This window comes from Cryptomeria japonica, chromosome 11 (assembly GCF_030272615.1).
Source record: "Cryptomeria japonica chromosome 11, Sugi_1.0, whole genome shotgun sequence".
Classification (NCBI taxonomy): Eukaryota; Viridiplantae; Streptophyta; class Pinopsida; order Cupressales; family Cupressaceae; genus Cryptomeria; species Cryptomeria japonica.
Window position 1 is genome coordinate 27,661,779 of NC_081415.1, and position 13,955 is coordinate 27,675,733.

Below are 13,955 nucleotides of genomic sequence, written 5' to 3' on the forward strand. Positions count from 1 at the left end.
TTGTGGAGAATTAAACACATTGTTAATGCCAAATAGATCCTCATGCAGAGATCTGTGTTCCAGAATTTGATGATTTGCATGGTAGATTTTTGTATTAAGGATATGGTATTGCAGTGGTGTGAGGGTAAGATATTATAGTGGCCACATCTTTTTTGAATTCAAAATGCAATTGGCCATGCAGTTAATTATCATTTGTAAACATTTTCATGTCGTTATACTAATCATGTAGCATTTGGCCACTTCGGTTGGTTAAAGTGTTTACGAATGATGTACTGAATATTTGGTTGAAAGGGGGATATGAAATGTATCTGCCCTGTAACTCTGTCTGAAGTGTTGCCCATGGATATTTTACCTGAGGCTTTTTACTGGAGACACCATTAGTTCTTCCATTGGCACCTTCACAATTATTGGTGAATGTGACTCGTCTTTTAGTAATAAAGATTAGACCCAGTCTGTCCATTTCAGAGTTATGGTGTCCTCAGCTCTATTTACTTTGGTGATGAGTCTTTTCTCTTGGATATTTGGCCCACTTATAGACTATCTTAGTCGTCTTGGTTGTCTCATGGGTTCTTTCCTTTTTGGCAGGACTTGGGTTTCCCCACTTTGGATTGATCCCCACTCCTTTTTTGTTCCTTTGAATGTCTTTTAACTTTGTTTCAACTTTCACCATTAGTTATATTCTATTTTGTAGCCTCTTTGGTGCCTGTTTGTGGCTTCATCTTACTATTGTCTCTAGTTGTTTATCTGAGTCCCATGTGGCTTCATTTTATTATTGTCTCTAGTTGTTTATCTGAGTCCCATGTGGCTTCATTTTATTATTGTCTCTAGTTGTTTATCTGAGTCCCATTGACATATTTTGTTCACCAATGGACATGAATGTAATTTCTTTCTTTCATTTTTCTTTCTACTTGATGGTATATAATTTAGATGACTAAAAAGCTAGCCTGCCACTCAAATTACTGACCTGAGGTCTTTGCTATTTTGCATTACGAAGTTTTTAATTTAAGCACATGTAAAAATGGATTACAGAACAAACAGATTTACAAGAACTTAATTTAGATCCAACAAATTATTTTCATGAGATATAGGCTTCAGTTCTAAGAAGATTTATAACAAACAATCTCCTTGCAATGCACACATCTTGTTGCAGTTCTTTATTTCTTCTCAACTTGCAATATTATAAATAGTATACTGTATAGCATTAAATATTGAAGGCAATGTACAAAGTTCACATGAAATATAACATTTGCTTGTGAATTTTGCAGTTTGGATTCTTGGGAAAGTTGGCCAGAAGAAAAAGTGATCTTCGCCTTTATATTGATGAGTTAGGACAAGCTTTATATGGAGAGCTTGACTATAGGTGTGAAGCTACAAATGCATCCGAGTTTCAAGTATGTAATGTCCGAAGGCCTAGTTCATGCATGATGCCATGATTAAAATTTTATAACAGTAGTTTTCCGTAATTTTCACTATCTCGGATCAGCTTACTTGATTGCTTTACTATATTTAAATTCTTGTCATTTCAGTTAATGCATTGTTGTATAGAAGACATATATGCTTGACCGATGACAATAGTTTATTACCAGTGTTTGTAGTCCATACTGATTGTTCTAATAATCAACACATTATCTTGAAACTTGAAAGCTTGCTTTTGTTATGGACTTACTCTTTTGTTCCTTCAGACACAAACTGATGACAGATTATTGTTGAAAGATTTTGCATGTGACTCATCTATCAATGTTTATGAGGGGATGGTGGTGGTTAACCATCCTACCATACCATTGGGGTGGCATGATAGAATATGGGCATCAATAGATCTGGGGACATTTATTAGACATCCCCAAAACATATTCAGAACAGGGATGTGCAAAAAGAAAAAACCAGTGATTCATCCTTATGTACCATAGCTTGTAACCCTTCATTAATATGTAAAAATAGTCGTTCACCTTTCTTTTCTTTTTCTTCTCTTTATTCTCCTTTGAAATTTCTTTCTTCTTATTCCCTTAAAATTTAAAATTTTGAATTTCATGTATGATTTAAAACTCAAAAGTTTACCTACTTTTTCTATTTCTTTTCTATTGTTTTAGATGTTATTTCGGTTGCTTTGTTTTTGTATGTTTTATATTTTGAGTCTTTTTCCAATGTGATTTCTTTTGTAATGTCCCCATTTTCATGAGGATCAGTCTGCAAAAGAGTTTGGCCTATAATTTGACCCTTGTAGGCCAAGGAGTTGTTTAGGGGGTCAACTTGGCGGAATTTGGTGGGCTTCACATTTTATTTCTACTTGGTTTTATGGCAAAATAAGGAGATAACACGTAACGTGAGACGTGTGCACTTTAATATAATATTATTATAAAGTGTATATGTAATAAAATAATAAAGTGACTTAAGTATAAAATAAAAATAATTAAAAAGTCACTTAAGAAATAATAAAGTGTACCTACCCTCTTCTAGAAGGAATCTTGTGATGGGTTATGAAAAGGATAAATAGAAGAGGGTAATTGATGGATGATCATCAGTTGTTTGTATCTTCTTTGTATTGTGGTTGTGAAGCCAAGGGCTGTTCGTAGATTTGGTCTTAGGGAACGAAACCTCCCTTTGATCTGCATAACTGAGGGGGTGAAAGATCTCTCAAGGGGTTGTGTGAGGAGGTGACATTTCAATCATCTCACTTGGACTTCATTGGTAGCCAAAGGCCAGTTCATTTGGGCTCATATTGGAGACATCTCCGGCATCAGGTGTTTTTAACAATTTTGCTTATTGGAGCTGATCTGCACTTCCTGTAATATCCCAGTAATTTTTTTTTTGAATTTTCAAGGCCGGCAATAACAACAAGAAGGAATTAACCCGTTAAGGTTAGAAAACATAACTGAAACCATACTGGAAAGTAACCTTTCCACTTTCTAATCACCAAGTGCCCAATGTGGGAAGGTGAGAGCATATGGTGTTGAGGGGATCATTAGCATAAGAAAATTGAAACATAATGCAATGCTTGGGCGGCAAGCCAGCCCCTTCCGCTTATCTAGCGGGAGAACAAGGAAACTTGGCGGTAAACCAGCCAAGTGAGAAACACAAAATAAGAATCACTCAACCGCAATATTTCAACGGGAGGACTGCAATTACATAATAACCTCAACTCGACCGCTTATGCAGCGGGAGGACCATTACACAAGTTATCACTCAACCACTTATTTAGTGGGAGGACTGAAAATACAAAGTTGTTGAATATTAGGCGGCAAGCCAACCTCTTCCACTTATTCAGTGGGATGAGAGTTACAAAAATAGAACTGGTTAGTAGTACTACTACCTAACCTTACAATAACAGAGATGAGAGAAGGAGAGTAATGCAGATTTCCACAATAAGAATATAAATTTCTGTTACAACCAATCTGCAGGCTGAAATTACAAATCAGTAGCCTATGGAATTGCCAAAATGCTCATAACTCCCTCATTATACATCCGAATCAATTCAAACCAGTGCCAAACCCACAATATATCACTCACAACAACAACCAATCAAAACTACAACCCAAACAACCCCTTATTTATTTTGCACGCATCCCAATGCAAAAACAGAAACCCACGCTATACCTAGGAATTTCGATTTGGTCTAGGAAATTCAAAGCTTAATTAAAATTGCTATAAACTCACAAAATGTATCGCCATTGCTGGGAAGGAGGATAGAGCTGATACCCATAACTGTCAGTCGCTTCAGCAGAGAGGTGTGATTGAAAATGTGCTTCAGCCACAGGCAAAACCAGCAAGTCTCCATAATCACTTCAACACCAAAAATGTCTATGGCAAACTCTGAGAATGTAGGAGAATACAATGCACAACTAGGTACTGTATTTCAAGTACGAAACCGGGTAGCACTAGGGAGACGCACTCTGAAGCCTCAAGTTCTGTCGCCAAACCGGCAACATAACATTACAATTTTTCAAGATGATCCAAATGGGAGCCCAAGTCTCATATTTATAACTTCACACACCTCAAACCCAAATGCAAATTCCTTCAAATTCAACGCCTTGCATTTGCATTTCATTCCACTACATGTGGACCCCAAGTGTAGTGCCATTTCCCACAAGTCAAACTTCACACCCAAGGCATGGACCCACGTTATACTTTGGCAAATATTAGAGATAAGTCATAAAAATAATATCTCTCTCAAATATTTCGACATCTCTTTATTAAACATGAAATTCGCCAAATACTTAGGAGAATATAGACATTAATCCCAAATTCGATAATCAGTAGCAATTAAACAGATTAATTAAATATTAAACCTTAGGATAAGGAAATAATATTTAATTATGTCACATATGACTCCCGTACTGATTATTATCAAAACTAGGATGAAACTGAGCTAGGACAACTACAGAACTGCTACAGAATCAGAACCCTGTCCACTGCCAAAAATAGAATTATGCCACACTGCCACTTACTAAAAATAGTAAGTCAAGAACTAATGCTCCGAAAAGCATGATCTTCGCGTCTAGAGGCAAAACATGGAGAGCTCAGTAGGACAATATCACCAGAATGGCCATTCCCCGACTTACTAAAAATAGTAAGTCCTCGTTTCATCAATGCTGGACCCTCATTCTTCATTCCACCTAGCCTACGGGTCTCAGGAATAGGCTATTGGATCACTGGAAGGTCGTTAATGAGAAGGGGACATTACACTTCCATTCATTGAGTTTAACTCAGTAATTTCTCAGTAATTTTCAGATTTGTATCAGCTTATATAATACCTCGATTTTGTATCCCAAGGGCTCATTCTGATCCATGATTGTATCTGCATTATTTGAGGAGTTGGGCGATTCAAGTAGAAGCTTTTGGAGGTGGTTCGAGGTGAATGTGTAGTATCCCTTGGCTAATCTGACCCTGTTTCACTTGTTTGAACCCCAAGGAATATTGTCAAACACTTGGCATACAATGTTTGAAGCCGCTGTAGTGAATTCTTTATTTGTCTTCTTTAGGTTTGTAGGCTGCAAATGAAGTTATGGAAAGCTTCTAACAATGCAAAGTTGTTATAGAAATGATATACTAGCTGTTTTAGACCTTTCCACACATATGTAATGACTGAAATTAACTAGTACAGCTAGTTGACATTAAGACAAACACTTGTCATGCATCCCAAAGTACACCTACAGCCATTAGGCATTTAAGCAAACAATTGGCATGAAAGCTAAATGGCTGAGCAACGTTGAATGTGGAATATGCAAATTATATCTCCATTAAACATATGCAACCTCCAAATATTTCATGATATAATCATAATAGAAAATGATGCAATGAAGTAATGATTTTCTAATACAATGACCATAGATAGAAAACCTGGTATTTCAATGGCTGCCTTGATATATTGGTTTGATTCTCCTCATATGCAAATCCCTTGTCACATATATATAGCTGTTCAACCTCTCTAAATCCCCTTCTATAGAACTCCAACTACTGTAGCGCACTGTTCATGCGCACTGTTCACGGCACTGTAGCGCACTATTCACGGCACTGTTCATGCGCACTGTTCATGGCACTGTAGCGCACTGTTCACGGCATTGTTCATGCGCACTGTTCACGCGCACTGTTCATGCGCACTGTAGCAGCAAGAACAAACTTGCAATCTGCTCTTAAAACCTTAAATAATTTGTTGCCAAATAAGGATGATTCACAACCAACTATAAATGTTCTTCAACAATAAACTTCAAACCCTTGTAGAAAACTTCACCAATTTGCACAAATGAAAGAACTGAAGTATTCTTTCCCACAACTGCAATAATTCAGGTGTTATTTCACTCCTTCAAAATTGCTATCAATAGGAAGTTTTCGTTTCCTATGATCAAAGAAGAAAATTGCGAAAGCCCTAGGCTCCACAATAAAATCAATCAAAATACTATTCATCAACTGGATGCCGAGAATGAACTCTTGCCTTTCCTTTTATTCTTTCCTTAAGAGAGCTCAAACACCTTCCTGGCCAATGTGGGATAAAAGATTTATTCCCACATTAAATTATTCACTTAACACACTTTATTATATTAAAGTGACTTTATTATTATAAAGTTACTTTAGAACTTTATAATAATATTAAAATATTAAATAAATCACTTAAGTCACTTAAACTTTAATATCTCTTGATGTACTTGTTTGATTGCTAAACCGTCTGAGCCAGGAGTCGACTCTCCCTGTTCTCCATGTGATTGGATGCCTGTCTAAAAATAGAAACCCTGAATAGTGACTTACTATAAATAGTAAGTATGTGGAACTGAGTCTAGAAATAGCTGCAAAGGCCCAATCAAGGTCGACACTGCCAATAAGCTCTGCTCAGGTGTCTTTCTATTAATAGGAACCCTGACTCTCCCAAAATAGTAACTTACTATAAATAGTAAGTGTGCCAATCTGAGTCAAAAAACCTGTGCAAAGGCCAAAACCTGAATCCAGCTGAAGAGTAATGTCTCTAATCACCAAGTAATTGCCACACGAGGCCCTCTATCAATAATTGTTAGCCTACGAGGGTCAAATGATAGGCTAATTCTTACAAACTCTGATGCTCGCAAAATGGGGACATTACAGAATGCATGCCAAAACCCAGTCTAAAGCAAATTGACGAGTCATCTTAACCTCCACGACTTTGTTCATTACACATCATTGAAGTATTGTAGGTTCATTTGGAGGTTAGCGATTTTAACAAGAGACTTGGGGAATTCTCTTTATGGCAATTTGGAGGTGAATTGATAAGGGATTGGCCTCCAATTAATTTCAAATGAGAAATTGAACCTGACTGTCATTACCTTGCATTTGGCTCCTAGCTTGAGCCTTTGACTTCCAAACTTCACATTAAGGAGGGTGATCAATACTAGCCAATAAGGCGACCATCTTGGTGGAGTCTTGAGGAGATTTCGGTTGTCATCTATGTAGAACACAATATGTCACTGAGAGGGGGGGGTGAATCAGTGATTTCAAAGAAACTCAGGTGGTGTGTGCAACCAGTAACAATGAGAACACTAACAATCAATCATACATAAAGAACACACCACATAACACCGGTTATACGAGGAAAACCCAAAGTGGGAAAAACCTCGGTGAGAAAAGCTGCTGGAGTCTATTGCTCCAATCCAACCTCACAATGAAACAACAATATTACAAAGATTTAGGGCACCAACCCAAGGAGCACCAACGCCTAATTGTTTTATGGGCACCAACCTAAAGGATTACCAACCCCTACACCAAGCACCAAATCAGTGATACACAATGAAATACAAACTTATTACAATGAAAGCACCTTGTTACAAATGAGTTTTGTAACACCTATTCAACTTCTCTCTTCCGGTTACAACTCTTCTCTGTCTCATCGGTTGTTTCCCTGCCGGTAATTAAATCACTCTCTCTGATTCCTTTCTGGTCAATCTCTGCCTTTGCTGACTTCCTTTGATACTCACCCTGCACTCTATCACTTTCAGTCTTTCAAATGCCTTCCTCTCTTGAACAAAGTTTTTCGAATGCTGAAGATTTGCCTAAGGATCAATCGAAATAACTCCTAGGTTCTTATATGTAGGGTCTCTACGTGTGGATAAGCTCTGTTGGTGTGATGTGATTATGTTGGAATCACAAGGGGACTTACATTTGTATGCCTGAATGCTTGATTTGTTGGAACTCAAGTCTTATCTACTTACTGGGAGATAAAGAAATATCAAAAGCATAGGGTTTAGAGAATCTATCTAAGACCTAGAATGTAATAAGGTAGATGAATGACTAGGTGGAGTCCTACTGGGTTGGGTACCATGAGGTTGAACAATCCAACACCAACCCAGTGCAATCTTCTAAGGGATGCTTTGAATATGTTCAAATCGTTACACCATCAGACATTGATCACCATTCAAGTTAATGCATGAACAATAGACACATAACAATTCGAGATTAAGCTCATTCAATGCCAGTTGACCACGTAGGGTGCTCTTACAATTAGTAAGAGGCTATTGGTATGGACATAGGTGGATTCCACACGACTGCATTCAACAATTTTCTCCATTCAATTTAATTATTTACCATCTAATTTGAAGATCCAACAAGAAACCATGCATATTGCAAGAAACAACACATTTCACCTTAACTTCAATAAAAAAATGAGGTTTATTTACAATTTTGGGCAACAATCTCTTGTCTTCTCTTCCTACTTTACTCTAACTTCTATTCTATTTGCTATTCTATTCTACTTATTATTAGCTATTAACCATTAACCCACTATTAACTAACTATTATCCTTTACAAATGAAGAGCCAGAGCTTTATATAGAGAGCTCTTTACATTTCAATGGCTCAGATTGATTTAGAATGAATGGCTAGGATTTTAGGATGAAAACCCTAATTAGGGTTTGTTATAACAAACTCTCTTAGCCAGTGAGAAAATTACATTCAATACATGAGAACCAATAGATGCCAGGGGTAGGTACATTGGAGTTTGTGCCTTCGTGCATAAATGTGGTTCATCGAATCTGGACATGCTGATGTGGAGCCCTCTGATTGGAAGAATAGTGACTGGGATGCCACCTTGTCCTATAGTCGTGTTCTGGGATGACCTTGGTTGATCTTCCATCGTCCTTGATGTACTTGATGAACCATGTACCTTTCCTTGACTCCTTTGTGTTTGCCTATGAGATCCTCTTGAAGAGGTCTTCCTTTGACCTTGATGCTGAAATATTCTTCTTGAGGTCCTCGTTCCGATCTCCCTCCAACCTGGTCCTTCTGATCACTTTCTTTTCCTGCTGCAAAACAAACAAATGGACATCAAACAGATATGATATATAGCTTATACAATCTCTTAATTTGATGTAATCTCTGGTTTTATGTGATTTGCAGGTCTAATAGGTGCAGATTTAGGGGAGATTGTCCTTTGTTTGAGCAAATTTGCTCTTTCTATGATGACTTCAGTCCTTCCTTTGTTGAACTTTGCTGCTATTAGGATGTACTCCGCCCCTTAAAGTGACTCATCTGCTTTAAGTATATAAAAAGAAATATCTTCTTAGGAGGATCACTGATCTTCAAACTTGCGCTTTAGAGAATCAGGTTTGAGATCAAAAGTGTTGATTTTGTCTTGACCTGCCTATATAAGACCTGAAATTTGCCTCCTCAATCACCAATCTGTCTAATGAAATCTACTTTTGAAATTCGCCTTGATGAATTCTGTTGCTCCTCAAATTCGCTCTTGTTGAATTCGGCTTGTGAAGATTGTTGACAAATTTGGAATTTGCTTCTTAACTGCTGAAGGATTTCGCTCTCATTGAACCAGGTCTAGGCTTGAAATATGTCTACTGAAGATTATTATCTCACCTTCATAAGATTTGGAATTCACTTTCAATGCTTGAAATTTGCTTCTTAAATCTGCTTTAGGTTTGCTCCTTGAAGAAGAATGTTTGAAATGAATGATGAATAATTTAAGAATCAACCTCCCTTATATAGGCGCCTTTATGGTAGAATGCACCTCTTTGATGAAAGCCGACTTTGTTTGGATGAATAAATCAGTTGTATTTCCCTTCAGCTGGCCAACTTCTATTTGAAAATTCGAATTTGCTTTTGCCGCCAAAGTGAGATTGGTTTATTAATGCATCAAATGTTTCTAGGTTGACTTGCACTTAGTCTTCTCTTGATCTCTTCGGTTTATCACAAAGCACTTTAGTCTCAACAAACTTCGCTTTTGTACCTTTAAGAGGTACATGTCCTTGAAAACAATTTCGCTCTGGTACCTTAGAGAGGGACAAGACCCTTAGGATAATTCGCTCCTGTACCTTTGGAAGGGTTAGGAGCGAAATTCCTCTCTTTGCTCAATTCACACTCAATTCTTTTCACTTTGCCTTAGACTTGATTTTCCAGATTCTCTTCTCATCGTGCTCAAGTCAATCTGCTCCCAACTTTTCTTAAAACAAGATCCTCTTAGTGCTTTAGGTGAGATAGGAGGTCCTTTCAAGGATTTCGCTCTTGTACCTTTGGAAGGGTCAAGAGCGAAATTCTTCTTTTTGATTCAAACACTTCATATTCCTTCAACTTTGCTCTTAAACTCAGCTTTTGGGTCCTTCTTCCACCTCGATCAGGTCCATTTTCCCTCAACCTAGCTCATGATAGGATCCATTTAATTGTTTGAGTGAGCAATTAAGGCCTTTTGAGGATTTCACTCCTGTACCTTTGGAAGGGTCAGGAGTGAAATTCTTCTTTTCATTCAATTCGTTCACCATTCTTTATTACTTCACCTTGAACTCAACTTTTGAATGCTTCTTCCATCATAATCAAGTGGATTAGCTTCCATTATTGCTCAAAGTGATGTCCATTCAATGCTTTTGGTGAGAAATTAGGCCTTTCTAAGGATTTCGCTCCGGTACCTTTGGAAGGGTCAGGAGTGAATTTTGCTTCTTGGCTTAAATTCCTCATGTTTTGCTATTTAAACCTGTTTGAATTCACTTCTAAAGGCACACATAACTCAACTTTCTTTCAATCAAGCCCTGAAAGTGTGAGTTTGGATCCAAGTAAGGAGCAAGAAGGTGTTCCAAGGGTCAGGAGCGAAATTCACTCTTTCACTTTAACTTGGAGCAAAGGAAGTAGCTCTCAGGATCACCATTTCCAGCTCACTGTTTACCAATCTTCTTTAACTCAGTCAATCTTCATGCCAATCTTTCATTATCAAAGAAAAGGTTGTATTTGCGTCAAGTTAAAGAAATCTTCAAGAGTCTTGTTCCATTCACCTAAGCTCTTTTCGTTGCTACAAGACTATCAAAACATCATTAACCATTAACCTTCAAACAGCCTTTTGTGTACAGATCAGTCACCAAGGGATCAAAAGAAGTATGCTTTTAGACCAGATCAGTGCTTTGAAGGATCAGGATGATCTCTTGCTAAGGGAGTAATTCGGGCTTTTGAAGTGCAATGGAAGTAGATTCAGGTTTTTTGGAGTGGCAACAGAAGTCATCTTTGGATAGCTATCTTCCAGCTTGATGTTGTCTTGAAATATGAGTTGCTTATTGTGAATTTGATCTTCTTGACTTCTCCACATGACTGGTCTTCTATGCTTCCTTGAATGCTCATCTTTCCATCAAACCTGAAAGATGCTTAGATCAAAATTGTGAACAAACACCCGGTTAAGTAAATGTGAGATAATTCATGGGATTCACTTCGTGAAATTCTTCAATATCTGGAAATAGCATGAATGGGCTCTGCACATAATAATTCAAATCTGCAATTGCATTTTTTAGACCTATCTATGACATATCAGATCTGGACCTGCACAATATTAGGGAGGAAAACACCTAGATTTGAATATGAACAGCTTGTTTGTCTTCAATAATTACTTTCCTTCTTCTCTGATTTGGCTTAAGTTTGATCTTCTTCACTAAATTGCATCAACCTCTGCTTGAATTCCTATCAGGACTGCATATACTTGTTTCCAGAATCCGATGTAGATTGAAATCCATGTCTGTTAGATTATTCACTTAAATCTACACCTCTTGACTTCTCCTTAAAATCTGATTACCTCAATTCAAATATGAATTCGTATCGTTGCCTTGTCATTTACTTATGCTCTCCTTATGATCTGATTTTGAATTTAAATCCCCCAAATGGTTTTGTTCATGTGACACATCTTTCCCTTCAAAGGCCAGCTTGTTTATTTCCTGAGTGCCCCACCTTACATTGTGTTTCATCGTGGCATGTGTTGGGAATATTAGGAGCCAAATAAAATGATGAGGTGGCTCTTTTCTTTTAAATATGCCTTAAAAACTTTTTCCTCTTTCCAAAATTAAGTTTTGGTGGGCCCAAGCAATGATGTGGAAAAGGTATGTGAAAACTTTTAAAATTTCCATTTCTGATTTTGTGGGGCCCAAGCTGTGATAACCCCTATGGTATCACCTAATGTAAGATTATTTAATGATATTAATAAATGGATTAATTAAATAAGGTTATTATAAATAAATGGTTAAAATGATAAATAGTAATGTATAAATAAAAAAGAAAAATAATAATAAAGGAAATATATTTAATATATAATAATAAAGAAAGTATTATTTAATATTTAATATATTTACAATGTCAATTTTTAATATATGTCAAATGTAATAAAACATCAAATATTCAAAATATAATAAGTTCCCCCCCTCGCACAATGTAATAGTAACATATATTAACCCCCCCCACATGATTACCCCCACACAAAGAGATGCGACGGTAATCGCCGATTATCATCAACCCCTACGGTATCACCTAATGTAAGATTATTTAATGATATTAATAAATGGATTAATTAAATAAGGTTATTATAAATAAATGGTTAAAATGATAAATAGTAATGTATAAATAAAAAAGAAAAATAATAATAAAGGAAATATATTTAATATATAATAATAAAGAAAGTATTATTTAATACTTAATATATTTACAATGTCAATTTTTAATATATGTCAAATGTAATAAAACATCAAATATTCAAAATATAATAAGTCCCCCCCCCGCACAATGTAATAGTAACATATATTAACCCCCCCCACATGATTACCCCCACACAAAGAGATGCGATGGTAATCGCCGATTATCATCGCACCCCTTCATGTGGAAGGGGACCCGTGGAGGGGTACATCCCTTCACGGGGTATCAAGGGGAAAGCAGCAGCACGCAAAAGAAGGAAAGAAAAGACGGGAGAAAGGAAGGACTGCTACGTGGTGGGAGAGAAGTTCTGGAAGCTAAGGCAGCAGGTAAGTAAGGAGGGAATATAGTATTATATATGTTAATAAATATGAATGATAAACATGTTATTACATATGTGAATGAATATAAATTAAATACATAATACATATGTTAGTGAATATAGTAATGAACAAGTTTAATACATATGTTAGTAAATATAGTAATGAACAGTTTGGTATTGTATATGTTAATGAATATGAATGATGAACATGATTATTACATATGTGGATGAATATAAAATAAATACTGTAATACATAGGTTAGTGAATATAGCAATGAACGGTTTAATACATATGTTAGTGATTATAGAAACGAACAATTTAATACATATGTAATGAATGATTTTTTTTAGGTGTTAATGAATATGTTTAAACATATGAATACATATCAATGAATAGTTAGAAATGTACGTTAATAAATGTGAATGTAATATAAATGTGATTATATGATAGAGGTTATAGGGAGGAGACTCCCTTAGCCTAATGGAGGAATTATGATAATCCCTAGTAGGCAGTATATACCGATATCTATATGCATATATATGGCTTGGTTGACTAAGTTCATCCAAGAAGAGACGGATCTGGCTGGTCCCCTCTGATGGACTTGGATGATGAGATGCATCATCCAAGGCAAGGAATTGACATATGGTCTTCCTTGGATGGCTTGGGTGTAAGAAATTACACCCAAGACAGGAATCGAATTAACCTTTGATTTCCTGGATGGCTTGGGTGTAAGAAATTACACCCAAGACAAGAATCGAATTAACCTTCGATTTCTTGGATGGCTTGGGTGTAAGTAGTTACATCCAAGATGGGGATCGAATTAACCTTTGATTTCCTGGATGGCTTGGGTGTAAGAAATTACATCCAAGACAGGAATCAGATTCATCTTCGATTTCTTGGATGGCTTGGAACCAAGATGGGTTCCAAGAAGGCAAGCTTCACAACTGCCTAAGGACATATCTCCTTATGGCATTCGTATCCTTTTTATTAGATAAGAATTGTGATTAGTGTTAATTAAGTATTTTAAAGTTAAATTGCAAGTTAGATTAGTTATAAATATATATATTTGTTGTATTCTAACAATTTGTTTTGCAGGACAGTGATCTCTAACTAGTAGGGACATTACAGTGGTATTAGAGCATAATCCTGCCAACCTGTGGGAAGGATTCTTAGTTTATGATCACATATTAGAGAAAGAAAGACGTGAAAGCAATGGCCGATCAATTGGCCAAACTACTTC

General features: G+C 36.5%; 1 protein-coding gene across 1 annotated transcript in view; it reads left to right on the top strand.

Moving 5' to 3' along the window:
• The window catches only part of LOC131070828 (uncharacterized), a 170,452-nt gene that overhangs the window by 10,400 nt on the left and 146,097 nt on the right, over window positions 1-13,955 (top strand). The window contains exon 5 of the mRNA XM_059214336.1: window positions 1,266-1,391. Coding sequence (XP_059070319.1) covers window positions 1,266-1,391 — 126 coding nt within the window. The remainder of the gene's footprint in view (window positions 1-1,265; window positions 1,392-13,955) is intronic.